Raw genomic sequence first — 27766 nt, 5'->3', positions numbered from 1 at the left:
CGGTTTTGCTAAATCAAGTAAGTCCACTTTATTTGAAACTTCTGACATGCCACAAATTTACATGAAAATACCCATTTGAAATGTAAGTTGGAACACAAAATTCAGGAGCAGCTTCGCCAAAGGACAAGGAGGTCTGTCATCGAAAGGCAGGTGACGCGAATTCGGTCACTTAGCACCTGGTCACACACACACACGGTCGAGAGACAGCCTGGCACCCCCCGCCCCACCCCTCACGACTGAGCCCGTGCTGAGCGGGACTCTCTGGTCGGAGGGGCAGGGGCAGGTGGGCGGGCGGGCAGTAGTCAGAGTGGCTGGAGGCAACCGGCGGCCGTGGGGTGTCACGTGCCACGGCACACGGGCAAAAGCACACGCCGGCACACACCCCTCTGCCCACCCCCGCCGCCCACCCCCTCGCTCAGCCAGTGGACACCGCGGGGCAGCCTCTGGGTGCCGCTGGCCTGGATTGCTACTGCCAGTGTCCCAACCCTGTGCTATCAATGCAAGACCTCATACTTAAGGGTTTTTTGAAAAAAACTTCAGAAAGTAATTCAGATGATGCTGGTCAGCCTGTGTGGGACCTGGGGTTTGTGCGAGTTTCTGTGGGTGTTTGCTCATCACACCCCGCGGACCAGAGACACTGGTCGTCAGAATCCTGTGCCCTGAGCCCCTCCGCACGGGGAGGGGCTTCCCCGTCCCTCTCCTGTCAGCGGGGAGGGGGCCCAAGGCCAAGGCCACGAGGACCACAGGAGTCTGTGTCCACGTCTCCCTCAGCAGGGGCCACACTCTGGTATCCTCACCCGCCCATCTCCCTTTTTCCAAGGTCTCAGGGCTTTTCAGATCTTAACGCGACAGGGAGGCCCAGAGGAAGCAGACGGTTGAGTGGTGCTGCTCAGAGGAGGGCGGGAGGGAGGACCCATCCCGGCAGGTCCCCCGCTGCCAGGCTGGGCGGGTTGGAGGGGTACGCGCTGCGACCCGCCACCATCCTGGCCGTGCACCGGGAGACCACCGGGGCAATGAAGTTGTGACCGCTGGGTGGCCCTCCGGGCAGCAGAGACCCGGGCACCCTGGCCCCTCCTCCCCAGGCCAGGTCTCTGCCAAGCTTCCGCCCCTGGGTCTCCGGACCCCGCCTCAGGGTGGGGCGCGGCGGGGGTCAAAGGAGCATCACCTCGAGCGCCCAGCCTTGCAGAGCCGCCAGAGGAGGGCGCCTCGGCCCCAGACTCGAGCGGACACGCCCTTGGAGACCTGGAGAAGGGACCCTCGGACCTGTCTTCCCGGGTCCTCGAAAGGCAGCCAACAAGCCTCCGGGATCGCAAGCACCTTCGGCCCGTGGCCGTGCTGCCTGGGGGAACGAACTTAGCAGAGCCCAGTCCCAGGAGCAGGCGGGGCCTCGGGGCTGAGGGCGGGGCCTCGGGCCCCGGGGCTGAGGGCGGGGCACCGGCGGAGGGGCGGCTCTGGGAGGCCAGTTGGGGTCTCTCGTTAACAATGGGAGAAACGTCAGGGTCTCCTCCTCCCTCATTCCCAGCTCCCCGGTGTCTGTCTCACGCACACACCATGCAGACGTGTGTACCCACACTCGTGTGCACACCACGAACAGAACCCTTACACGGCAGATTACACTCACACATGCAGGCACACAGATGGACACACACACTCCATGCACACGCACTCACGCGTACATACACACACACACGCATGCACGCGCAGGCCCCAGTGCTGACCAGGCCCCTCTCCGCAGGCAGCATATGGTCCACCTCTTAACAGCCCAGATCCGCCAATTGGGGACCATCAGGGTGGGTTCTTTTCCCAGCATAAAAATGCTGCAGAATATAAATTGCAATTAACAACGGTGCCAAAATAGCACTTAGTGAGAATAAGCACATTATTGACATCTGGCAAGTCCTGTCTCGGTTGCAGGAGTAGGGGAAATTCTTGCTCTAAGTAAAGGGTGGTCAGGGGGACAGTAAAAACACAAGCCCCCTCTTAGGGGGCTGCTTTCCAAGGCAGCTCACGCCCCAGCCTCCCGTGAACAGCCCCACCCAGCCCTGTTGGCTGACATAGACAAGGCGGCTGGTTGAAAGCGCTTGCTCGTGAGAACCACGGCCACCTGCGGGGAAGGTCCCAGTGGGAAGGTCACTCTCTGGCCTGAGCCCAGCTGCTCTGTATGAAAAGACACGTGTACCAGGGCCCCGGGGCCTCCTGCCCCCATCCTGGGTTGAGTTCCCCGGCTGGTCAGGCCGAAACTGGCCACAGCCCTGCCGTGAGGGAAGCGGTCAGTCCCCACACCACCTTCCTGATGGCCCTCCGGGTGGTCTCTAGGTGCATCCGACAGAAATGCCCAGAAACACATGGGGGGAGGATCCCACCGCCTCTCAGACCCTTGTCCACAGTGTGTGGCCCTGTCTCTCTGGGGCCCAGGGCAGCCTGGCTGGCAGCCTGCGGGGAACCAGAGGAGCCGGCCAGGCCCGTGGGGTGAGGGCCCCACCACAGGGCATTCCCCTGGAGCAGCTGGCACGCCGGTCCCTCCCGGCAGCTGGGGAGGGAGGGGGGCACCGCACGCTCCAGAGGAGACAATGGCACCCACGGCAGGAAAGCCACGGGGTGGGGGAGGAGCCCAGCTCCACGTGCAAACACACCGTCCGCCCGATGCAGTAAGGCGAGAGCAGGGCCAGGGCTGCGGGGGGGGAGGAGGCCGCCAGACAGATGGCGCTTAGGAAGCACTGACTGGAGGGCTGGGGGCCTGGGTGCGCCCGGGACCCTGACCCTAGGCACGCTCCTGCCATCCGAAGGCCTCCTGACCCCCTGGGCCTGGCGGGGGGAGGGCTGCTGAACTGTCTGCCCCCGGGAGGACCCCAGGAGGGCAGGCGAATGTGGGCTCAGGGTCCAGGTTCCTTCAACAGGCAAACGACAGGACAGGCAACACGCAACGGGGTGGCAACCAGCATGTGCAACAGAGCAGGAAGCCAGCGAGGCTGGGGGCCACGGAGCAGACAGCAGGCACGGGGGGCAGCAGCGGTGAGGCGGGCCTGGCAGCCTGCACGCCCAGCCCGGAGGGGCAGAGGCCAGCCCTGGGCCCTGGGGAGGCAGCCTCTCGGAGACCCAGGGGCCCCCGGCTGGAAGGCCCCCTGACGCCGCCCAGCCTTCCCGGGACATCTCCAGGAACGTCACCAGGGGTGTCGGGGCCAGACTCTGGGTGCAGGGACCCAACCGGCGCCCCCGGAAGCCCACCAGCCGTGGGGGTGATGGCTCTGGGGAGAGTCTCGCAGTGACAAGGCAGAGGCACCCGGTGACCCCAGGGTGTGAGGCTGGGACTCGGGGAGGCTGCCCCTCGTTTTGGGAATAGCTGCGGTGCCATTTTTTAAAGTGCTAAATACAGCTCTCTGAAACGGGGTAATGGGATCGCTCCTCTGGCCTCACACATCCTTTCTGGGTTTTAATCTTTCAAGTTTTTCTAACGAAGCAGGTCTGCCTACATTTCCCCAGAAACAGGGACCTGCAGCTTCCAGAGCCGGCGGCTATGACCGCGTGCAGCGAGGGACACCTGGCCACCTGCCGCTGGCCTGAACCTGCCTGATGCCGTCTGGCTGGAAAGGAAGCGGATTCTGGGTTAAGAGGAAGAAGGGAGGCCCAAACTGCAGTCTCCCACCCCCCGAGCTCCCCTCGCCCCTCCCCAGAGCCTGGAGGCCACCGACCAGCAGCGCAGAGTCAAGGACACTCCCGGGCGGGGGCACTGGGGCCATGTGGGGCTCTGGGGACCTGGCTCCCAGCGGGTCCGCAGCCGGGAGGCACCCCAGCCGGGTCCCCAGGTCACCGGCCAGCCGCCCTCGCCTCCCTCCTCCCCATCTCAGCCGAGGGGCGCTGAACCCAGAGTCCTCACGAGAGGAAACGCCCAGGGGCCGGGTGGGTGCACGAGACAGCCCCGGAGGTGGCTTCCTTCCCCCGGGACCCCTGGGGATGCGGGCCTGGGCAGGCGGGCAGGGGCAGCAGCCGTGGCTGAGGGGGAGGCCACGCGCCCGTCCAGGTTGTGTGTCCGTGGCGGCAGGCGGCGGCAGGCGGGCGGGCGCCCACCCCATCACCACCACAGGTTGGGGGGCTCCTCGGCCACTCTGCTTTTAAATAAAGTGACCTCGTCCAGGTGCACCATGGGCACGTCCCGGATCACGTCGGTCAGGCCCTCGTGGAGCAGGGGGAAGATGACGACGTTCAGCGCGGGCCGCTCCGCCTGGAAACTGAAGCAGAGGCAAGCCGTTAGCGGGCGGCGCAGGCTGTGTCCCCACGGGACGGCTGACGCGGGAGTATGCGCGGGGACCTTCCCATCATCCGGGCAGGCCGTCTCCCCGGGGCAGCAGGGGGGGTCCCCGAAGGTGACACCAGGGAGCCGCAGCACCGAGGTCCCACAGCCAGGACTCGGCGGGGGCGGGGATGGGGGACAGGCGGCCAACCCCGCACGCACGCAGACCACCCAGAGGCACACCGACTCCCAAGTCAGGCGATGCTGTCACTGCTGGGAGGACACGCCATGGCGCCTGCCACCGGCCCCGAACCTGTGTGTGCAGGGGTCAGACCAGCCTTCTACCTCACGCAGCCTCGGGCGCCAGGCTCCACCCGGTGAGGCGGGGGACAGTTTACACGGAGCCTCTGCCGGGCCGAGCACCACGCTGCAGCCGACAAGACGTCACCTCAGGTCACCTCCCCGCAGCCCCTGGCCAGCGGGGTGAGCACCCCCTTCCCACCCGCAAGCCAAGGTGAGTCGCATCACGGGAGGAACTTCCATCCCATATGATCACGAAGGGAGAGAGGCAAGAAGGTGGCCACATGATTTGCCAAAACTAAAGCCAGGCCGCCCCCCAGCCCACGCCTGCTGCAAGGAACAAGGAAACCGCGGTCCCAGCCTCCCTCAATCCCCCAGCCACCCCACCCCCAGCAGCACTGCACTGGATTTACGACATGTACAAACTGAACACCAGAAAGGCATTCATAAAACGTGATGTTGTGGCAATAAAGACGCTGAGGAAATGCCTCCTGGTTCTGTGCACCGCGTTCTGCTCCCGGCAGGAGCGTCTGTGACCATGAACCTCGTGGGCAAGTCCTCACCTGCAAGCCTGCTGTGCGATTAACTTGACTTGAAACAAAATAGTCTCGGGTGTGGGACGTGCGAGCAAGATGCCCGCCAGCCTGCCCACCTGCCTCCCTGAGGCTCTTATGGATGCCGAAGGGGATTAACTTCTCACCAAAGCCCGGAGTGCAGCTGCCTCTTCCGAGCAGCCCTGACCTGCGACTCGTGCCCCAGGTAAACCGACATCCTTCCCAAGGCCTTCTCTGGGGTCAGCACCCAGGTCAGCCCCCACCTTGACACAGCGGGAGCTGGGGGGGGCGGTGCTCAGTCGCCCTCATGCCTCTGAAAGGCGCCTCCCAGGCCAAGGAGCCCACGTGCCCTCCCGGCTGGAGTCTCACCGTCCCCAGGCAGAGTGAAGCCTGGACGAAAAGTGGACAAGGGGCAACGGCAGGCAGAGCAATTGCTCCTTCTGAGGGTGGGGCTGAGGTTCCCTCTCCCTTCCCATGGCAGGGAGACAGGCTCTTGGTGGGGTTCGTGTGGGGGGCCATCCATCCACGGGTTTTGTGGGGTCACCTGCACATGGGTTGTAATGTTCCTGTGTACAATTCAAGTGTGGTTTGAGATTGAAGTAAATCGATGCAGAAAACAAATAAAACTCCTTGCTGTCCCCCATGTTCAGAACTAGACGGATGAGCCACAGCAGGGGAGGCCGCCTCTGAGGGCCACTCCCCTGACCAGGGCCCATTGCATCAAGAGGAAAGACCCAAAGCTGCAGCCTAGAGTTGCAAGGACAAAAGCCAAGCCTGCCCGGTTGACGGGTTCACCTCCAGGCACGGGGTGCACGTCCTCCCACGCCCGGCTCCACCCTCAGCAATCCCCACACCATCCTGGGCAGCAGAGACGGGGAAGCCCCCGCCTCCCCTCACCCCGCTAGCCCAGATCCCGTCTGGGGTAGAAAGAAGCAGGATGTCTGGAGCCCACACTCAGGCCACACTCACTCTGAACCTGGCCCCCACGAGGGGCAACAAAAGCTCTAGATGGCGAGAGGAGACGCTGCCCTGGATGCCGCCCCTCCTGGGGGGTCCGAGGGCACCAACAAGATACAGAGCTTCAGAAAGTTCAACCAGACTGACTCTCTGCCACTCGCAAAGGCTGGAAGGGAGGAGACACACTGAAGAAAACTTTCTACCTGCGGCTGTTACACACACACCAGGGGATTTCCAAGGGGCCTCTGGGTACTTGAGAATCTCAGCTGCCCCAAATGCTTTCTCTGAGCCTCCAGGAAGCAGACAAGATTTTGCTTGTCTTAAAACCATTGTTGTGTTCAGAGAGAAAACACGACAGAGAAAGTGTAAGGTGAGCGCGGGGCCCCCAGCCCCCGGCAGCTCTGCCAGCCCCTCCCACGGCGCCAACGCACCCTCTCCTGCTGTGCTGAACGTGTTCCTCCTAGATGTGGCCTGGGTGACGTCTCAGGACGCAGACAACGTGAGTTGGGTTTGGTGAATTTCCTGCAGTCCTCGGGGCTGTGTCCAACCTGCGCCCAAAGCAATAAAGCACCCGGGCCAGGGACCACCTCCTCCGTGGTCCCACCCCGGCCAGCAGGCCACTTCCCCAGGGGACACAGTTTAGGGACCCCTTCCACGCTCGTATTGGTAAGCCTCATTTCACACAGTATAATCATACATGCGCTTGAGTTGTTTCCTCAGGATAAACTTCCGAAACAGGGCCATTGGGTCAGAGGGCATGAACATGTCTACACGGCAAAAGACGGGCCCACGGAGGACTTGGACCCCACAGCCCGGAGCCGAGGGGACGCGGCTGCAGAGCGGCGGGGGTGGGGGGACGGAGGGGGCGGCCCGCGGCGCGTCTGCCTGTGGCTGACACGGTGGGGGCAGTGTGGGGGCAGCCGGCCGGGAGGCTGAGCCCCACGCTCGCCGCCGACACAGGACTCGACGGGGCGGCCACAGCCCCGGGACCTCAGGCCCGGCCGCAGCCCGGAGGACACGGAGGGGGCGTCCCGCGCAGGCGGCTCTGCGCCCGAGGCCCGCAAGCGCATGAGGGGGCCCCAGGGACCTCAGTCTCCGTGCTTGGCCCCGTGGGTGCCTCGGAGCTGGAAGGGCTCCGGGAGGGGCCGGCTGGGGCCCGGCCTGGCAGCAGCGCTGGGTCACTCGTCTCAGTAATACCTGCTGGCTTGCTTCTTGGCCTGAGAAACTAGAAAAAAAATGAAAGTTGACAACCTCAGTCCCCAGTCCCCCAGGTGAAGGTCTTACAGAAAAGCCAGTCGTAAGACCTTTGTAAAAGCCACTCCTGCTGTAACAGGGATTTTCAAGAAGCAGGGAGGTGGGCGGTGGCCAAGAATAAAAGTTACTAAAGATTCTCAGAACTCAAGACGCACTCGGGGCAGATGTGTGGGGTGTGCCCTCCGAGCTCCCTGCCAAACCTGTGAGGACCCCCAGGGCCCCTTGGGGCAGCCTGGATCCACCCTCGTGCAGAGGAGCGGGGAGGGACAGACCCTCCGTGTCGGGGCTCACATGCCCCCCTCCCACGCGGAGGGACAGGATTGTAAACCCGCGGGCTTGGGCCCCTGGAGCCAGTAACTTGGCATGAGGCTCTGTCACCAGAACGGCCTGAAGGGGGCAGGCCAGGGTGATGCAGAACACAGCAGCTAGTTTGGGGCGCCCCTGGGGCGCCTCCCCTTCCCCCCAACAAAGACGCCTCCAGGACCAACACCGCAGACTTCTCACAGCCTTCAAGTAGCACCTCAGAGAGGCACCAGAGGGAAACACAGAACGGCCCTGCCTTTGTTTGACACACACCTTGAAAGACTCCCTGGGGTGACCCCAAGTCTCTTATAGGCTGTATTTCATTATATTGGCTGGACGCATCATGATTTACTTCCCAGCCTCCTACAGATGGGGGGCTTCCCACGTGGCTCAGGGGAAAAGGATCCACCTGCAATGCAGGAGATGTGTGTTCAATCCCTGGGCCAGAAAGATCCCCTGGAGCAGGAAACGGCAACTCACTCCAGTACTCTTGCCTGGAGAATCCCATGGACGGAGGAGCCTGGAGGGCTACAGTCCACGGGGTCGCAAACGAGTCAAGCACGACTGACAGACTAAACAACTCCTACTGATTTGCTCTTGGGTTGTGTTCCATCTTCTGCTGAAACAAACAGCGCCGCCGCCACCAGGGAGAGCTTGGTGTAAACCCTGCCTCAAGCCCATCTGCAGGACGGAGCCTGCAGCTTGGCGGGGTCAAAGGTGTGAGTTCAGCCTCCACAGAGCTGGCCTACCCGCCTCCGGCAACAGGTGGTCCCCTCCCTCCACTAACACGAGTGGGCTTTGCCTGAAGGGGTGGAAAGGGCTACACCAACGTGCCGCAGGCGCCCACATGAGACTCTGCAGCCAGCCCCCTCCAGGAAGTCACCACCACCCTTACCAGAGCGGACCACGGCCTGCCCCTGCACTTTCCAGAAGCAGAGCTCTTCCTGCCTTTCTCACGGGGGGAGCTGGGTCCTCTCTTTGTCCTGCGCCCTCGGACGCCTGCTGGGTGTGAAGGTTGTGTCTGGGCCTGTCCCCTCTGCTGTGCAGGCAGGCGGCCAGGACACTCAGATCTCTGCCTGTAACAGGGCTGGCAGGTCATTTTCTCTACATGATTTTTCATTTTGTTTTGCCTTACTTTGTTGTTTTGGCTGCACTAGGTGGTTTGTGGGATCTTGGTTCCCCGATAAGGTATGGAACCCCAGCCGTGGCAGTGAAGGTCTGGAATTGTAACTGCTGGACCTCAGAGGCACACAGGTGAGCGGGCAGGTGCTTCAGTAACTCTCTGAGCTTGAAGCAGGGAACCGCGTGAGAAAAGGTGATGACAACACCAGCCCCTCCTGGTCGGGATCCCGGCAGAAGGTGTCCTGCCGTGATGCCTGAAGCCGGCGTCATCCCCCTGAGCCACGGCACCACCTGCTGGGCGCCTCGCAGAAGCACAGCCGGGACCCCGGGCCCCGCAGCAGAGGCCTTGTGGGAACACAGACGCGTCCTTCCAGCGCGGGTCCCGCTACACCTCCACCGCCTCTTGGAGCCTTGGTCTCCCCACCTGTCCTGGGGCTCTGGGGCGGCGGGAACCACAGAGGCGGGACCCGGCAGGAGGAGCCCACGGGGGGCCATGCTCCGGCACGCACGGGGCTCCGGGCACCAGGCGCTCGGCGGGTCCCCACCACGGCCCCAGCCTGCGCCCGGGAAGTCCACCCAGCCAACGTTGGCCTCAGGCCTGGTCTCAAATACCGTGCCCCCAGGGCCCTAAACGAGGGTGGAGACACAATGGTGAGTGGGGAGTGTCCCCTCCACAACACCCGGCCTTTCTCCAGGCTCCCAGGGGCAGGAAAAGCCCAGGCCCGAGAGAAGCGGGCGTCACAAGCGCAGAGTCAGCTGTGAAGGCCAGGCCGAGGCACCACAACGTCCTGTGACGGATGCCAAACGGCATTAAAAGGGACCGTGTGCAGCTTTAACGACACAGAAAGGCACCCCTGATGCAGCGGTAACTCAACAAGATCAGCACAAAACAGCATGACAACTCCGTCCTAGAACCGCAGGCCACTCTGGTGGGGGAGCCAAGGGGAGCGTCCACCTGAAAACAGCTTGATCCACAGTCTCAGTTTTTAGAAAGACCCTGAACAGCAGGGAGGAGAGAACCTCTGCTAGGATTTCTCCTGAGAGAGGCGACAGCAAACTGCAAGGGCTGGCGGCCCCACGAGGACCGTGTGGTGGGGCGGCCTGAGCCCTGTGACTCCGGAGATCCCCTGGCCGATGGCACGTCTGTTATTCTGTGACCAGCCTGGCCTCCTCCCTGTCATGTTCCCCCATCCGCGGGACATGGAGATCTGGGAGAGGGTGGCTGGGACCCCCGGGGCCACACTCGATGGCCGCCAGGGGCACGGCTGCAACACCACATTTCCTCCCCAGGGGGTCTAAGCGCTTGACACCCCTGGGGACCCGCTCAGGGCAGACCCCCCCTCCCCAGGAAGGGCTGCTCCAGGCCCACACTCCAGTCCTCAGTGCCGATCTACGTTCCTGCTGGACCAGTTGTCAAACTCTAGGACCCACTGGGGAAGGACATGGCCTGGTGTGTACACCCTGCACACGTTCTGCAAAGGCCCGGATGGGCAAGGAGGACACACAGACCCACAAGGAGGCAGAATCTTGTGAGCTCTCCGCCCTTACCTACAGCCCCCCAAACACCTGCTGCTCCTAGATCTGAACAAAGTGCAGAGACACGGAAAACGGAAGAGTGAAAAGACGTCTGTAACAGCTCACAGAAACAAAAGTAGAACGAGGTCCCTTTGTGAACGTGCTCAGTGCCAGTAACTGCACACCGTGAAACAATTAAAATCATAAACTTTAGTTCAGGTGTATTTAAAGATCTTTTAAAAATACCATTTTCTCTGGGTCGGAAAGATCCCCTCGAGGAGAGCATGAAACCCACTTCAGTATTCTTGCCTGGAGAACCCCATGAACAGAAGAGCCTGGCAGGCTACGGTCCATAGGGTCACATGCAGTCGGACACAACTGAAGAGACTTAGCACACTTATTAAAAAAAACCTAGCATCTGGAAGGGCTTCACCAGGCCTGGCGGGCAGGCGCACAGCCATCAGAAGGAACAGCGATCAACCTCTCTGAGACTTAGGTTCCACCCCCAGCCCTGACTTCTTCAGTGTGCGCTGGAAGGCTTAGAAGCCCCAGAGGGATCTCTGCACTTGACATAATTGGCCTTCAGAGAGGACCCCGGAGACCAGGAGAACTTCCGGAGCGCTAGAGAACTTCCAGAGCACTACAGAGAACTTCCGGAGTGCCACAAAGAGCTTCCGGAGGGCATAGGTGGCAGGTCACAGGATCTGGAGTGTCCTGCCAGACTGGACCCTGCAGACATCTCTTCACTTAACTGCTTCCCTACAAATCGCAGGCGAAGCCAAGTTCACCATCTCCTGCTAGACCGACCACATGCTCACTTGGCCAAAGGTATCTGCCATGTGCTCAGGTAACACCCAGGGGAGCAGCGTTTACAGCAGTCTCGGAACTTTCTGGGCACGCAGGGGTCAGGTTCACGTCTGGCAGTTGCCCCGGAGATTCCCTGCAGCTATCATTCAAAGCCCATGGAGCTGCGTTTTATACACCAACCAAGAGGCTTTGCTGCCTGGGTTCTTGGACCAGGGGCCAGGACAAGTGGCAGATTTAAGAGGACGCTTAGGGCGTAGGAGGGTCAGTAGGGGAGGTTGTTGGACCCACAGCCGTAACCTGAATCCACAGTGAACACAGATGGCAGGGAAAGCCAGCAGCGGAGAGGTGGGCCCACGACAGGTGCTGGCACGGCGACTGCAGTGTGGGCTCACTGGTCCCAAGCACCCGCCACTCCTTGAAGGAACCCCACAGTAGGGTCCCCCAGGAATGAGGCGAATTGAGCTCAGACAAGAAGACGTGACCGGGCAACGGACAAACGAAATGATGCTTCCTGGAAACACGCCACATGGACTCACACGGTGGGAGGACAGGCTCACCCAGGAGCCCCGGGAGAGTCTGGCGGCATCTCGCATGGGCAAGGCTGTGGGCCAAGGGCTCTCCTACCCACAGGGAAGCTTAGGCTTGGGATGGCCATGCGGGAGAGCAAGCAACCAGGCCACTTCCTGGACACGGCCTGACTGTCGCTTCTAGGAACCTGCACACTGGGGGGTGGGGGTGGGAATGAGGACAAGTGAGCGAACAGCACGGGGACAAGAGCCAGGCTTCTGCTGCTCGAGGTGGAGGCTCCCAGGAAAGAAGGGGGCAGAGGTCCTCGTGAGGCAGGGCTGGAAGCAGCCTCCCCCGGGTCCCCCAGGCACTTGGCCGGCCCAGCGCTCTCCAGAAGATGGCCCACCAGGCGTGACAGGGGCTCTGAAGCGAACCCGTGCAGAAGAAGGACGTGCCGGGAGACGGGGAGGAGGGTCCTGCGGCCGCGAGGGGCCGCCCACTCACCTGCGGAGGAGGGCCTGCTGCAGGCTGCGGCAGGTGCCCAGGGACTCGCCGGTGAACAGGTGGCACACCACCACACGCAGGCAGCGCGCCATGAAGGCCAGCACGGCCTCGGGCTGCAGGGTCCCGCTGCGCGACACCAGGCAGAGGCGCTGCAGCGTGGAGCACTGGCTCAGCGCCTGGAAGAACTGGGCGTTGGCGCTGAAGTAGGGCTGCTCCAGCCTGCGGGGAGAGGACACGGTGTGAGACGGTGGGCGATGGGTGTGCGTGGAGCGGGGCTCCTGTCCACACCACAGCCCCCCGGGGGCGCCACGGGAGGACTCAGACCCCCAGGGTCTTCCTCGGTGATCCTGATCTGGGGGAGAGCCCGCAGGCTGGACACAACCAGCTGTCCACAGACCCAGCAGGCTCGCTCTGCTGGCTACACCGCCTTCTCAGAGCCCCTGAGAGCCGGGAGGATGAGGGGAGCAGGAGCCAGCTGAACTAAGCCCCCAGAAGACGTCTGCAGCCCCACCCCTCGGGACCTGCACAGGGCGGTGGTGGGGAGGGCCCTTGTTTGGAAGCAGGGTCTTTCTTTGCAGACACAAAGGACTTAAGATGAGGGCACGCAGGACTGGGGCAGGAGCTGGTCCAATGACCGGTTCCTCAGAAGCCACGTGACAGCACAGGGAGCTGGCCCTGTGCCAGGATGCACTGCAGGGACACATCCACGACCCTAAATGCTCACACTGCCCACAGCCACCAGAGGCCGGACAGGCCTGGCACAGGCTCCCACCCACCTTGACCTGGGACTCCCGGCCTCCTGACCGCGAGAGGACGACCCTGTTGTCCTGGGCCACCCAGCTGGTGGTCGTTTGTCAGGGCAGCCTCAGGATACTGGCACAGAAGCCCGGGGCAGGGAGCTGGGGCACAAGCAGAGCTTGAGATTGTTTCCTGGTAAATCACACAGGAAGACCGAGACAGCCTCATGGACAGAGGTCGGTGTGGATCCAGTCCACCCGAAACCTTCCCACAAGGAAACCTGTTAATAAGGGTTATTGTTGGAGATCAGCACCAGGCCCCAGCGGTACTTCTCAGACATGCTTGGCTGTCATCTGAGCTTTGACAGCTTGCTCTGACTGCTGGGGGAGTCCCCGGTCACCTGGCCCAAGCCACTTCAAAGCTGGCGACACAAGAGGGAGAGGGGGGCCAGAGACATCCGCCCAGAGCGGGCAGAGGGCGCACAGGCGCTGCAGCGGGCGAGAGAGGCTTCACAGAGTAATGGAGATTTGGGCACATCTGGAGGAAGCTACAGTTCAGGGAGCTGCGTCTGACCCCGATGACTGACCAAGAGGGCGGCGAGTGGGCACCAGGCAAGGCTCCCTCTCAACCAGCCACCCAGGCCTCTGATGGCCATCGTGCGGGGCGCCGTGGGCCCTCACGCTCCCTGTGAACACGACAGTCGGGAGGAAGGCACAGGACAGCCCCCCACCAAGCCACACCCACACTGTGGGGACACCGCCACACCTGGGGTGACACAGTCCTGAGCCCCCTGGGTCCAGCCGCCCCCACCTCCAAGGCCCAGACGCTGCACAGACCACCCCCAGCACAACTCCAGTAACAACTCCAGTGTAACTCCTGGACAGACACTGACGCTCTCGGTGGGCCTGGGAGGCCAGCAAGACCTCCATCAACATGTGAGACCCACAGGGAACCCCGAAAGGCCCGTCTCTCCAGAACCCCGAAAGGTAAACTGAGGAGGCTGAGTGAGAGCCTTCCTAGGCCACCCCCAAGAAGCTGGTCTGCAGCTGTGGGCTCTTGTCATCGAAGGAGAAGCTTCCAGGACAAGCAGCAAGAACCCTGAGCCCACTCCCTGCAGAGGCGGTGGGCCTGTGCTGGGGGCAGAAAGCCTCCAGGCGTCAGGAGAGCCTGAGCACTCTGAATGCAGTGACGCCCTGGGTGAGGCAGGCATGGGGAAGGGGCTGTCTTCCCCTTCCCCAGACAAGAGCCTGAGGGCCCACACTCAGCCTCCTGATGCCCAGGGACACGGGCAAGGCACAGCAGGGGAAGGGATTTTAAAATCAGGTCTGAGGTGATGGGATGTCTGTTCAGAGCCGTGGAGAGCCACCAGGCCCTGAAACGAAATGCAGCAGGGATCTGGGGGCTTTAATCACATGTAAGCAGGTCTCCTGGGCTCCTAAAACCGTGGGGAACGGGGGGTCCCTCTGGGCATGATTCTGACAGGCCTCACGTTCCCTCTGGGTCCAGTAGGAAGGAAGCCCCCCCGGGGCAGGGCTGCTGAAAGTGGGAACACTCGAGCTGGGAGACAAGCCCTGACCCAGGACTGCTGGGCTACATTCACCCCCCGCCCCAGCCCCAGCCGCCTGTGGGATGGCCATGCCCGGGGAAGGACATGCTGCAGCGCCTCAGTCACTAGGTGGCGATGCGGGGCCTCGCTTCCCACTGGGGATCTCGCTGCTCAAGCATTAGAGGGGAGAGCACGCGGTACACACAGACTTCTCAACGCTTTTCTCTTTTCCTAACATGCCCACCACCTCCAGGTCCGTCCCCACAGACTCCCATTACAGGTGTTCATGGCAGGCTTGGGGGGCGTGGGGGGGCCCATGCACTCCACCTGCGGGCGGCCAGCACCAGAGCTGAGCTCACCTGGTGCGAGTGACCAGTGTCTGCGGCCAGGGCCCCAGGGCAGAGGAGAAAGAGGCACTTGCCATGACTGGCTGTGTCCTGGGGCGGTGTGTTTGCGTGTGTTCCCCCGTGGTCCCTCGCCCTTCCGCCCTCCACAGCTCGCTCCGTGAGGCTCTGTGGGCACAGACAGGGGCTCAGGCCCCCCCCCCCAGTGCCTGCCCACCTCTCGGGCCCCCCTCTGACCGGCGCCCAAGCCTCTGGAACGCAGGCACTCAAACAGCCAGCGACGAGGGCAATGTCCCAGACTGGGCTCAGGAGCACGGCCCCTGTGCGCTCTGCCGGGATGCCAGCAACCGCTGTCGCTCCAGCCCCCCACCCCCACGCTCCCCACTACACACCGTCAGTCCCTGGTCAAGCCCCCTGCCCTCGAGACTCCAGGCCTGCACCCTCCGTCTTGGCAGGCACACGGCAGGAATGTAAAGGCTTGCCGAACTCAAGGCTGCACTCTGCACTTTGCTCTGTGCCCTGGAGACTGCGGAAGGACCCAAAGGGGCCGTGGAGGGGCGGCCGGGCCCCCTCACCTGAGGTCCTTCAGCCGCTTGCAGTGCTTCAGCATGTCTGAGAGGCCAGACATGTAGACCACGTTGCCCATCAGGCCCAGGTGGGCAAGCGAGAGCGACTGCAGCTGCTGGCACTGCAGGCCGATGCTCACCAGCCCCGAGCCCGTCAGGATGCTGGGCAGCTGGGCCAGCGTCAGGTGCCTCAGGAAGGCCAGCTGGCTGATGGCGGCCACCTCCGCGTCCCCAACGCTCTGCGCCCGGCTGCAGGGCGGCAGGGAGTTGCGGATGGCGGGCTCATTGCGCGGCATGGCAGATGAGAAGTTGGAGCCGATCAGCTCGAGGCGGTCCAGGAAGGGCACGTTCTTCAGCAGCGACCAGAATACCGAGGACGGCTCGGGGCCTGCCGGCCCGGGGAAGGAGACAGACGGCACGCCGATGCGGACCTTCTTGCCGAAGCCCCGGGGCACCGCACGCATGGCGGGCGGGACGGGCGCGCGGTCGGCCCGCGGCGGGGAGTCGGCCACGGCGCAGACGGGCAGCGACAGGGAGCGCAGGCGGGGCAGCCGGGCCAGCAGCTGGCACAGGTGCTGGCCCGGGCCCTCGGGGCTGTGGTGGTGGGCGGCCGACAGGTTGAGGTGCCGCAGGTTGGGGCAGGCCGCCACCAGCGCCTCCAGGATGGCGGGGTCGATGTCGTCCTCCGCCTTGCGGAGCAGGCAGTCAGGTGCCAGGCAGTGCGCGCAGCCGCTGAGGTTCAGGCCGGCCAGGCTCCGGAGGTCCCTGCCGCCGTCGATGACGCGCTGCAGGAGATGCCCGCCGGACAGGGCGCAGCGGCTGAAGCTGAAGTAGAAGGGGCTGCTGAATTTCATGTGCTGCAGCAGGGCCGAGCCGTTAAGCCAGGACTTGGGCAGCTGCAGGGCGTCCAGCGCCACGTTGCGGGCCATGGACTCCAGCAGGTTCCGGGTGGCCCCGCTCTCGGCGAAGCTGCCGGGCACGGAGATGAGGAAGGCGTGCAGGTTCTCGGGAGTGCGGTCGCTGAGCACGGCCAGGTAGAGGCGCACCACCTCCTGGTTGATGTAGCCGGGGGCCAGGCGGGCGTAGAAGACGCGCAGGTGCTGGTAGTGCGGCACGTTGCTCTGGCCCACCATGAGCTGGCCCGAGAGCACGGCGCCCTCCCGCGTGCGGTCCAGGATCTCGAAGTAGAGCAGCAGCTTCTCGAGGCTGGTGCAGCAGGGCACCACGCCGTACGAGGGCGTGTACAGCGTCTGCTTGAGCTCCCGCACGCGGCTCAGCGTGGCCTTGCACTCGCTGCTCAGCTGGCTGGCGTCGAAGCCGGGGCTCACGTCGATGGCCAGGGAGCGCAGGTGCGGCAGGGCCGACAGCACCTTGGAGAGGCGCAGGGAGGTCAGCGGGCAGCCCGACAGGTTGACGCGCACCAGCCCGCGGCAGCGGGCCACGTGCTCCACCGTGGCGCCCGACAGCCAATAGCAGCCGGCCATGCTGAGCTGCTGCATGTCCCGGCCGATCTCCTTCACCAGCTGCTTCACCTTGTCCTCGCTGGCCTGCGGATGGCGGGGAGAGGGGACAGAGAGGGGCTGAAGCCACTAGCGTCGCCTCCGTCCTCACCCCCCCAGACTGCACCCTCCCCCATGACGGTCAGGGAGCCGCCTCATCCCTCCCCACACACTCACCTCCCCCTGGCAGCCAGAGCCCCAGCCAGTGGGAGGGGAAAGTGGGGCAGCCCCTGGGGAAAAGTCTGGTGGATCCCCCAAAAAGCCAGAGTCACCCTGTGACCCACAAGTCCACGGTCAGGTGTGCACAGGAGGACTGAAAGCAGGGGCTTGGACCAACAGCAGACCCTGGCTCACGGCAGCACCATCCACAACAATCGGAAAAATGGCAGCAACCCAGGATCGGGATGGGGAACACATGTAAATCCATGGCTGATTCATGTCAATGTATGGCAAAAACCACTACAATATTGTAAAGTAATTAGCCTCCAACTAATAAAAATAAATGGAAAATAAATACATAAAAAAATCAAGAACAAAATGGCAGCAACCCAAGCTGTCCATTGACCGCTGAACAGATACGGCAGCGGGGCCTGTCCACGCAGCGCGATTCTGCTCAGCATGGGGAGGGATGGTGAAGCTCGGATGCTGCAACACCACGGGCCGAGCCCTGAGGACACAATGCTCCAAGAAGCCCGTCATAAAGATCACATGCTGTCTGGTCCCACTGATGTGAGAGATCCAGAAAAGGCAAGATCAGAAAGAGAAAGTTGAACAGAGGTTACCAGAGGCCTGGGGAAAGGGGAATGGGAGTTATTGCCTAATAGTTCCAATACTTCTGCTTAAGACGATTAAAAAGACTTTCAGGAAGAGTGAAGACGGTTGTGTAATCCTGTGAATGTACTTAGGGCCAACGGAATGGTATGCTTAAAATAGTTAGGAAGGGAAGTTTCATGTTATGTGGGTTTTTTCAAATCACACAGTGGAATCGTGTCCGGAAAGCAGGCTTTGGCTCTTGCTTTCTTTTACATCACGTGTATGTTCACATGGTTACATGCTCCTCAAAATCCTGTACGGTCAGGGAGCCATAGTATATCCAGTTGTGGGCCCAGCGGCCACCAAGGCCTTCCGACAACACAGCATCGAGCGTCTATGTGTGTAAGGCTCGTGCACGTGATCACTTCTCTAGAGCGATGTCCGCACCCAGAACCGCACAGGTGAAGGACACATTCTAAACGCTCCAGACAAGGCCTTCCCTGGTGGTCCAGTAGCTAAGACCCCAGTGCAGGGAGCGATTGCTGGTCAGGGAACTAAGACCCTGCATGCTGCATTGCACAGCCAAAAAATAAATTAAAAAAAATTAAATTTAAAAAACCTCCTCACACCTGTCAGAATGGCCATCATCAAGAAGACCAAAATAACAAGCGTTGACCAGGATGTGGTAAAAAGGGAGCCCTTGGACACTGTTGGTGGGAATGTAAATTGATGCAACCACCATGGAAAACAGCATGGAGGCTTCTCAAAATATTAAAAACAGAACTACCAAATGATTTAGCAATTCCATTTCTGGGTATTTACCCAAAAAAAGCAAGAACACTAACTCAAAAAGATTATCTGCACCCCCATGTTCACAACAGTGTTATTTACAACAGCCAAGGCATGGAAACAAGTTAAGCGTCCATCAGTAGATGAATGGAAAGAGAAGATGTGATTGAAATACATACACACCATGTGGTATTTCTCAGTCATAAAAAAATAAAAGAAGAAAGTCTTGCCATTTGCAACAACATGGATGGACCTTAAGGGCGTTACACTAAGTGAATTAAGTAAGAGAAAGACAAACAGTGTAAGATCTCACATGTGGAACTAAAAGAAAAAACCTCTTACAGTACAGGAATATAGTCAATACTATTATAATAACTTTCTATGGTGTGTAATCTATAAAAATATCAAATCATTATGTTGTACACCTGAAACTGATATAATAGCGTAAGTCAACTAGACTGCCATAAGAAAGAGGAAATTTTAAAACCAAGCTCATAGATACAGGGAACAGACTGGTGATTTGGAGGGAGAGGATAATCAAAAGGCACAAACTTCCAGTTATAAAATAAGTCCTGGGGGTGTGAAGTAGAGCACAGGGACTGTAGTTAATAACCCCACATTATTATCACAGAGATGCAAACACGCTGCCTCTTTGAAAGTTGCAAGAGAAGATCTTAAAAGTTCTCGTCACAAGAAAAAAAATTATACCTCCGTAAGGTGACAACTGTTCAACATGATCATTCCCCACTGCATACAAATAGCAAACCATGGCAGTGTATACCTGAAAGTAATATAACGTTAGATGAAAAGAAGAAAGAAGACAGCAGCAGGAAATCTTCATGACCTCAGCTTTCACAAAGATTTTTTCAACAGAATACAAAAAGCAGGAACTCAAAAATTCAACTGGACATCAGCAAAATGAAAACCTTATACTCTTCAAAAGACTGGCCTCACCGACTCAATGGACATGCATTTAAGCAAACTCCAGGAGATAGTGAAGGACAGGGAAGCCTGGTGTGCTGCAGTCCATGGGACTGCAAAGAGGTGGGACACAACTTACCGACTGAATTAACAACAAAAATGAAAAATTTACACTCCTCAAAAGACACTGCTAATAAAATGAAACGGCAAGCCATAGACTATGAAAAAACATTCACAATATGTCTGACCAAGGACTTGTACCAGAACATACACAGAACTCCCAAAACTCACTAAAAAAAAGACAATAATGAGTGGGCAAGAGCCTTGCACAGACACTTCTGATACACAAATCGCCCTTGCACCTGATGAAAGTATGTGACAGCGTCCTTCACCAGGAAACCAAGCTAAACCCACAATGAGATACCAGCTCCCGTGCATCAGAATGGCTGCCACCAGGAAGACTAACAGCATCAAGCGCTGGCGAGGATGCAGGCAACCTGGACTCGCAGCTGCGGCTGGCGGGCCGAGGTGGTGTCTCTGACTGTGCTCAACTTCACAGGAGAGCCCAGGACCTCTCCTGGATCTGCAGGTCTGCTCCTGGGTACCTCTCGACCTGGAAATTGGTTTCCCCCCTGGCCTGGTGCCAGGACCTAAGACCCTCCCAGAACGACACCCACCTCGCCTACACCCTGGCCCAGGTGGCTAATACTCCAGGCCCGGGGCCTAGAAGTCTTGGAAAAGTCTTTATTGCAGTGTTACAATATTGCCCCGGGGTGTTTATGTTCTGGTTCTTTCACTGTGAGGCAGGTGGGCTCTCAGCTCCCCCACCAGGGACTGAACCCACATCCCCTGCACTGGAAGGCGGGGTCCCAACCACTGGTCCCTGGGCCCCCAGCTTTCGTCATCCCTGCAGGCACCCCAGGCCTCAGCGGGGCACCTCGGCTGTTCCCCAGCTGCCCCCGGGCCCCTCACCTCATAGTCCTTCTGCAGCAGCACCGTGTGGGTGAGGCTCTTGTCCAGGCACAGCGCCGCGAGCTTCCGGCAGGTGCGCCGGACATTCAGCACCAGGTCCGTGCTGGGTACGTGACTCAGGATGTGCAGGAGGATCTCGTCGGAGAAGCCCAGCAGGTGGGCGCTGGCTGCCACCGGGGCCGCCGCGGGGGGCGCGTCGCTGTCATCGCACGTGTCCTGAAAATAAGGGGCACCAAATTTCCACGGGATCCCCAAGGGCGGCCCTCAGCCAAGGGAAGTCCTCACCGTGGTCCGTGGGGAACAGGCGCTGTTACCAAAACTCTTAACAACAGAGCAAGAGCCCCTGACATTCTCCAAAAGCGCCCTTGCCAATCCACACACCAGGATCTCATCTCTCTTGAGACGTAACAGAGTCAAAGTGAAATTTCGAATTTTTTTTTTTTTTTTAATTTAAGAGAGATTTTTCTTCTACCGAAGTTCCTCAGCCAAGTCTGGCAGGTTTCCGACTCAACTCACGACCATCAGTCGAGGCTGTCTTTTGTGAAAGCTGCCGTTTCCCCTCCTTAGCCCCGAATGTCAGTGTTAAAACCCTTGGGCAGGTGAATTCCATCCAGAAACAATGATACCTGGTTTTCACCTCCCAGGATCACTGTGATGGGTTAAGTAGTTACTGTGTATCAGCTCCTCAGAACAGCGCCAGATGGGCACCTCTCAGCACTGTTGTTAAGGACCAGTAAAATGAGAGAAGGAAATGATGAAGCCCTCATAATTAAGAAGCAGCACCGACCAGACCAATGCCATTCTAAAATCTTAAAAGATTCATAAAAAGCAATGGAGGCAACGCAGCTTCTCTCCACTTCTGCTAGAAACCCGTGTTGGAATTTCCAGTAAGATGTCCACACGTCTTACTGTTTCATTTTCTTTTTGCAAACATCAACAGAAGATTTTCTGCCCAAATGTGGGCTTCCCATCTTACTGATCAGTGCCTTGTACAACCAAGAGGGAGAGGGACTAGGCCTCTGTTAGTGTGACAGGAAATCCCTGAAATCAAGGCCACTGAAATCAAGGAACTGGGATTCTCTAGGAAGAGCCCATTGAGGGGCGTGCCGAGGGGTGTGTGGGGGGGTGGTGGGAGGGAGGCGTCCCTGTATCTTTCCAACACTTCCGGAAGGGACCCTCTTGCCTCTTGCCGACCTGAGGGGGGCGCCTCTGACATTCGCAGTAGAGTACCCAGAACTATTTCTACCGGCTTGTCCAGTGATTCTGTCTACCAGCCCCACCTTCTCCAGCCTGCTTCTTCGCTGATAATACTTGCCAAGGATGGAAGCGTCAAGGCTTGGAAAGCCGTGCTGCTGCCATGGCAACCGTTAAGTCCGGGAGGAAGGGCCCCTCTGCGCACCCCACGCAGGCACCAAGGGATTCCTCGGAGCTCTTACTGCGACGCCCCTCTGGCCTCTGCATCAAGTCAAGCCCTCGCCAGGGCTGGAAAGGTTTGAACGTACCCTGCCTACCTACCAGCACCGGCCCCTCCCACTTTCCCGTCCCCCTGAGAGGCGGCAGCCAGGTTTGCCTTCTCTTCCCTCTTTCCTTACTCCCACCTTTACCAGGGCAGCAGGCGGCCATCAGGCCCGAGTCCACAAGCTGCCCTGGGTCGCTATATCCTGGGTCCAGCCTTTCGACCCATACATTACTTTCCTGAGAAATTTCCCAGGTCCAGTTATCTGGGATCGCCCAGGCACATCTGTTAAAAATCAGATTCCCAGACCCCACCCTACATACAGATACAGATACTCGCTCAGTCGTGTCCGACTCTTTGCGACCCCATGGACTGTAGCCTACCAGGTTCCTTCGTCCATGGGATTTTCCCTAGACCGAGGGATTCCATCTCCCGAGAGCGGGTGGAACCAGCGGCGATCATTATCAGGCGAGCTCGGTGTGCCGGGCTCCTGGGGACAAAATGGAAGGGCTGGGCCTTGATTCCCCCGAGCAACCCGAAGCTAACCCCTTCTGACCTCCCCCCGCAATTCGCAGATTTATCAAAGTAAAAATGCCGCTGCAGAGCAAAGAGAACACGGGGGGAAACACTCTCAGGAACACCAGCATCATATAATTTCCGCAGTTAGGCTACCACCCAGAAATTACAATAATTTTTAAAAAAAGAAAACAAAAACACACAACAAAGCAGGACTTGAGCTGCGTCTTCCTCCGCCCAGTCCCAGCACATGCTGCGAGATCGTGTTCTCCACGTGCTGCGCCCCCCAGGGCTGTCCCGAGGCCAGCGTCCCACGCTCCACCCCAGGCAGGCACGGGCTTTCGGGGCGGCGGGCCTGTGTGAGGAGCAGCTGCGCAGGAAGCAGGGCAGATCGGCTCCCCCTGGTCTCCCGAAGGCCCGTGCTGGTAGGAGGCCCAGTCCTGCAGGGTTTGAACCAGTAGTCTACTCCTTGGAACCTAGGCACCCCCCAGCCCCCCAGAAAAGGCTCTGCGGAGGCTCACAGGCGGCCCCCACCAGGAGGAAGACAGGAGGCCTCTCGCCTCTTCATTCGCCAAATAAAAACGTGGGCCGCACAAGGCCCACGTCCACGCACACCCAAATACACCAGTCCGCGCTTCCCTCTCTCTCTCCGGAGAATGTGTTCTCAGCACGGGAAACGGAGGCAGCCCCATCCTCCATCTTTAAAAAAAAAGTCAGAGTAAGTAACCCGAGGTCAGAGGGCAAGGATACGCAAGACAGGGCCTGATTGGCTGAACCCCGACCGCCCCGCCCTCCGCCACCGGAAAAGGGCTGCAGGGGCTTCTGGCAGGGTCCAGCCAGCGGCTTCCTGGGGTGTCCGGAAATCCCTGCTCAGGGCCAGGTGATCCTTATCAGGAACACTTAGGAATCAGCTAGCACCAGACGACACGCAGAAAACAATTTCAAGAGTGGGGGGTTCAAAGAGTTTATTCGATAAACTGTGTTACGTTCTTTTTCAGAATGTGTAATATTAAACAATTTTTTTTTTAAAGTTAAGCCAAATTAAGCTGAAACCTAGGTACTGGCCCCATAAAAAAAATCCCCTTCTAGGATGTTCACTGTCTGACTGTTTATAGTCAGGCACCCAAAGAAATCGCAGGATTCAGAGATCAACTAAGGAGATGTCTGTGATGTGCTCTAAATAACCCAAGGGGCAACGAAGGGGTGGGAGGGTCAGAGACGAACCAAGACCAGTCCTGTGTTAACTATTAAAACTGGGCGATGAAGCACAGGGAACTCTACTCAACACTCTGTAATCACCTATATGGGAAAAGAACCTGAAAAAGAGTGGTATGTGTATACATATAACTGATTCACCTTGCTCTACACTTGAAACTAACACAACAGTTTAAACCAACTACACTCCAATAAGAATTTTTTAAAAACTGGGCGATGAGTACATAGAGGGAAGTTCACCACAACATTCTTCTGCAAGTATGTGGAACTCTATAATTCTGTTTAATAATCAAAGTAGCGACCTGAAGGGATGATTCTCACATCGCCTTTTTTTTCTTAGTTTATTTATTTATTTAGTATTAAATTCTTAGCATGTGGGGGTCTTAGTTCCCTGACCCAGGCCTGAACCTGGGCCCCCTGCCTTGGGAGTGCAGGGTCAGCCACTGGACCACCAGGCAAGCCCCACTGCCCCTCTTTGTAAGTCTTTGCTTCTCTAGTTGGCAATTTCCAGAATGTCCCCCGATACCCAGCAGTCAGACCTCCAAGCCTTGGCACAGCTGCTCCCTCCCCTCGACGATGTCCCCAACACAGAAGGGAAACTGCTACTCTGGAAACCTCAGCTCAAAGGCTCCCTCCCCAGGAAGCCCTTCCAGCACCCCAGACACACTTAACTCACCCCCTCCTGCCCCAGCCACCCTCCTCCCCTCCGGCCTCATCAGGTGGTTGTACTGCTGTTACCTGCCTGTCTCACTTGGCCAGGAACAGCTCATGAACAGGGATCACCTTTTAATGCCCAATGGAAAGAGGCACTGAACTGGGCGTCAGTGAACCACTGCTTCAGAATCTTTCGAAGAGCTATTCAAAGTACAGAGCCCAGCTCCTCAGAAGCACAGGAGGACATCTGCATTTCAAACCCAGCAAGGACTCTCAAAATCAGACCGCCCCATTCTGGAATCAGATAGTGGGGATGGTGGCACAACCTTCTGAGTACATTTTTTTTTTTTAAATCACTGCAATATACACTGGAAAAGTGTATGTTTTAAGGACTTTCCTGGCAGTCCGGTGGTTAGGACTCCGTGTTTGCACTGAGGGGTATGTAGGTTCAAACCCTGGTCGGGGCACTAAGATTTCACATGCTGTACAGAGCAGCCAAAAAATAAAAATAAAGACATATTTTAAAAGTTTATAAATTTTATGGTATGCAAACTATATCTCAACCAATCAATCAATCATTAGATCCACCCAGAGAAAGGGGCCTCCCTGGTAGCTCAGATGGTAAAGAACCCACCTGCAATGTGGGAGACCTGAGTTCAATCCCTGGGTCAGGAAGATCCCCTGGAGGATGGCATGGCAACCCACTCTGCTATTGTTGCCTGGAGAAGGAGCCAGGTGGGCCACAGTCCATGGGGTCACAAAGAGTTGGACATGACTGAGCGACTAAGCACAGCACAGAGAAAGGGACCTTATCTCCACATCCAGGACAGAACAAGACTCCCCTCTCTCTTCTCAAGTCAAGAGATGTTCATGATGTGACAAGAGGCTTCACTGGGCAGCTCCCCAACATGTACTTCAAGGAACAGAGGGGTCTTTGCACCAGGACCACAAAAGACCACAGTAGCAGACACCCTCCACCCCCCACACACACACATTAAGGACATGCAACTAACCAGACTCTGCTAACACAGCCAGTCTACCCCCATGAGCTTCCTCGGGGAGCTAGTACTCTCTGGCCCTTCAATGCTACCACCAGTGTGTGTTTGTGTGTGTGTGTGTGTGTTGGGGGGGTGTGTGGCACACAGCCTCCCTCTCAATCCAGGGGCCACTTCTGACCCAAATTCACTCGAAGAGCTATCAGTAACCCTAGCCACCTTCCACGTACCCATGCCCCATCCACTCCAGTTCCCCAGAGCACAAACAAGCCCATAAGACTCAGGAAGTTCACTCAGTGGTTGCAGGTGCCAGACGAAAGCCATAAATACAGATGCACACAAAGTATACATAAAAGTAGGGAGGAAGCAACGAATGGGAAAGCCCTAGTAAGAGTCCAGATCCCCTATTCCCTGGTCTACAGAGAAAATACCTTCCGCCACATTACAGGAACTCGGCGGGATTCTCTGTCGGACCCAGATTTGTGGAACATTCAGAGTTAAGTCATAAGGCCCCCAGGTGAAATGGCTTTTCCTCCACTACCCCCCGCCCCCCACAAGTCACACAACAAGCAGGCACAGAGAAAAGTGGGCTGGGCTGAAACTGAACATTCAGGGACAGAGAATGGGATGGGAAGCGGGCAGGGAGGAGGAACGTCTCAGAGCTCCAAGGGCTGAGCCAAGGCCCGGGGCAGGGGGGAAAGGCCGGGGAGGCGCAGAGGAGCTGGAAACTCTGGGAAAGCAGGGAGCGGGGAGAGGTCTGCCCATCAGGATGAGGGACTGGGAAAGGGACGTAAAACCGAAGGTTGAGAGAGCTTACACCTTCAGATACAGTGTGAGGTCCTAGGAGGCGGGACGGGTCACGGATGAGGCAACGGGTAAGGCCAGGGACCGGATGGGACGGACCGGCGAGGCCAAGGCCAGGGTCGGGGCAGGAAGGACCAAGCCAGGCCGACGTCAGGGTCGGAGTGTGAAGGACCGCCCGGGGCCGCGGTTGGGGGCCCGGCTGGGAAGCACAGAGCCAACCGAGGTCAGGACGGGCAGGATGGAGCGGGACAGGGAACGAAACGGAAAGGACGCAGGGGAACCGAAGTCGGGGTGGGGAGGACCGAGCGGGGGCCAAAGCCGCCGGACAGGGAGGAGAGCGGAGAGAGGCGCCGGCCGTACCTCTCCAGAGCTGGCCATGTCGAGGGCGGGCCGAGCCGCTGCCTCCGGAGCCAGAGCTCCAGGGCCTCCCGCCTGGCTGGCCAGGGATGCTCAAAGCCGGCGCGTCCGCGGCTCCACAGAGACCCGAGCAGGGGGCGGGTCCATCTGCCACTTCCGGCGCCCGCCGATACGCACTTCCGCTCGCCCACGGGCGGGTTCCATGTGGCCGCCATGTTGGGTGCGGCACGCAGGTAAGGCCCCGCTAGGGCGCGGGTTCAGCCCGCGAGGCCAAGCCGACCCGCGCCTGCTCTCCGGCCTCATCTCCAGCTCTTCTGCGCACTGCACGCCCCTTTGCAGCCGTGCGGGCCCCTCTTGCCGGTCGAGCACTCTCTTGTCTCTAGGCCTTTGCATTCGCTGTTCTTGGTGTCTGTAGTGTTAAGAAACCACCTGTCAGAGAGCCGGTTAACACGCACAGGCGCGCACACACACACACTCTCCCCAGAGAATAGAATTACCTCCTCCCCATCCTCCCGAACACACACGTAAACTTGTCCTTATCCTGCGCAATTTTTCTCCATAACTCTTCTCACCATCTGATCTACTGTATCTTTTTTTTTTCTCCTGTCCTACCCCAGTAAACTAGACGCACTCCCTGACATAAGCACTGAATAAATATTTTCTGGGTAAGTTAATGTATAGATGATATGCTCTCACTCGTAACGTTTTGCATTTAAAAATAATTTGTTGGACTCCCACAGTGGTACAAGTGGGTAAGAATCCGCCTGCAAATGAAGGGGACACAGTTGAAACCTGGCACCTGGCTTGGGAAGATCCCACGTGTCGTGGAGCAGAGCAGCAACGCCTGTGTCCCACAATTAGTGATACTGCTGCGGAGCCCGGGAGCTGAAGCTGCTGAGCTGGCGTGCTGCAGCTCCTGAAGCCCTGTGTCTAGAGCCTGTGCTAAAAATCCTCTGGACAGAAAGAACTGGATTTGAGCGCTCGTTCCGACTTCCTCCTGGGTGACTCTAAGCAAGTGTGTTTCTTGGGAGGAGGATGTCAGACTACAGCCAGCTGAGTGGCTTAAACAACAGAAATTCATCTTCTCACACTTCTAGGGGCTAGACGTCAGAAATGCAAATGTTGACTGGACCATACTCCTTCCAAAGGCCCAAGGGAAGAATCCTTCCTTGATCCTTTTATGTTGTGGGGAGTTGCCAGCAATCCTTGGGCTTCCTGGATGGCTCAGCAGTAAAGAATCTGCCTGTAATTCAGAACCTGCAGAAGATGCAGGTTCAATCCCTGGGTACGGAAGATCCCCCCGGAGGAGGGCAAGGCAACCACTCCAGTATTCTTTTTTTTTTTTTTTTCACTCCAGTATTCTTACCTGGAGAATTCCATGGACTGGAAAGCCTGGTGAGCTAGAGTCCATAAGGTCACAAAGAGTCGGACACGACTGAAGCAGCGTAGCACTCACATACCAGCAATTCTTGGAGTTCCTTGGCCTGTAGCCACATATACCAAGTGCTGCCTCTGGGGCCATCTTCCCTGTTTGCCTCTGTGTATGTGAGTGTGTGTATGTATCTGCTTTTATTTATTTATTATTTATTT

General features: G+C 58.7%; 1 protein-coding gene across 2 annotated transcripts; it reads right to left on the bottom strand.

Annotated features, from left to right (window-relative positions):
* Positions 1-3: 3 nt before the first annotated feature.
* FBXL18 (F-box and leucine rich repeat protein 18) lies at positions 4-26334 on the bottom strand. 2 transcript variants are annotated; one of them, XR_006343148.1, is made up of 6 exons: positions 26180-26334; positions 20180-20395; positions 15255-16792; positions 12052-12270; positions 6471-7264; positions 4100-4226 (listed from the first exon to the last, which is right to left on the bottom strand). XR_006343148.1 is itself a non-coding variant. In XM_043915369.1 (5 exons), exons 1-5 carry the CDS (start codon positions 26195-26197, stop codon positions 4070-4072), a joined length of 2148 nt encoding a protein of 715 aa, XP_043771304.1. In that variant the 5' UTR covers positions 26198-26324; the 3' UTR covers positions 4-4069. The 2 variants fall into 2 exon arrangements, 1 of the variants encoding a protein (XP_043771304.1); XM_043915369.1 differs by lacking the exon at positions 6471-7264 and having other exon boundaries at positions 4-4226; positions 26180-26324.
* Positions 26335-27766: the final 1432 nt, after the last annotated feature.

This window comes from Cervus elaphus, chromosome 10, assembly GCF_910594005.1.
Source record: "Cervus elaphus chromosome 10, mCerEla1.1, whole genome shotgun sequence".
Classification (NCBI taxonomy): Eukaryota; Metazoa; Chordata; class Mammalia; order Artiodactyla; family Cervidae; genus Cervus; species Cervus elaphus.
Note: the sequence above shows the minus strand (reverse complement) of the source record. Positions and strands in the feature narration are given on the sequence as shown.

Excerpts from the sequence above, each read along its gene's own strand:
- FBXL18 (XM_043915369.1), bottom strand. Across the intron at positions 12,271-15,254 it reads AAGCGGCTGAAGGACCTCAG|GCTGGAGCAGCCCTACTTCA; the intron begins GTGAGGGGGCCC and ends CTCTCCCCGCAG. Across the intron at positions 4,227-12,051 it reads CAGCAGGCCCTCCTCCGCAG|TTTCCAGGCGGAGCGGCCCG; the intron begins GTGAGTGGGCGG and ends CCTCTGCTTCAG.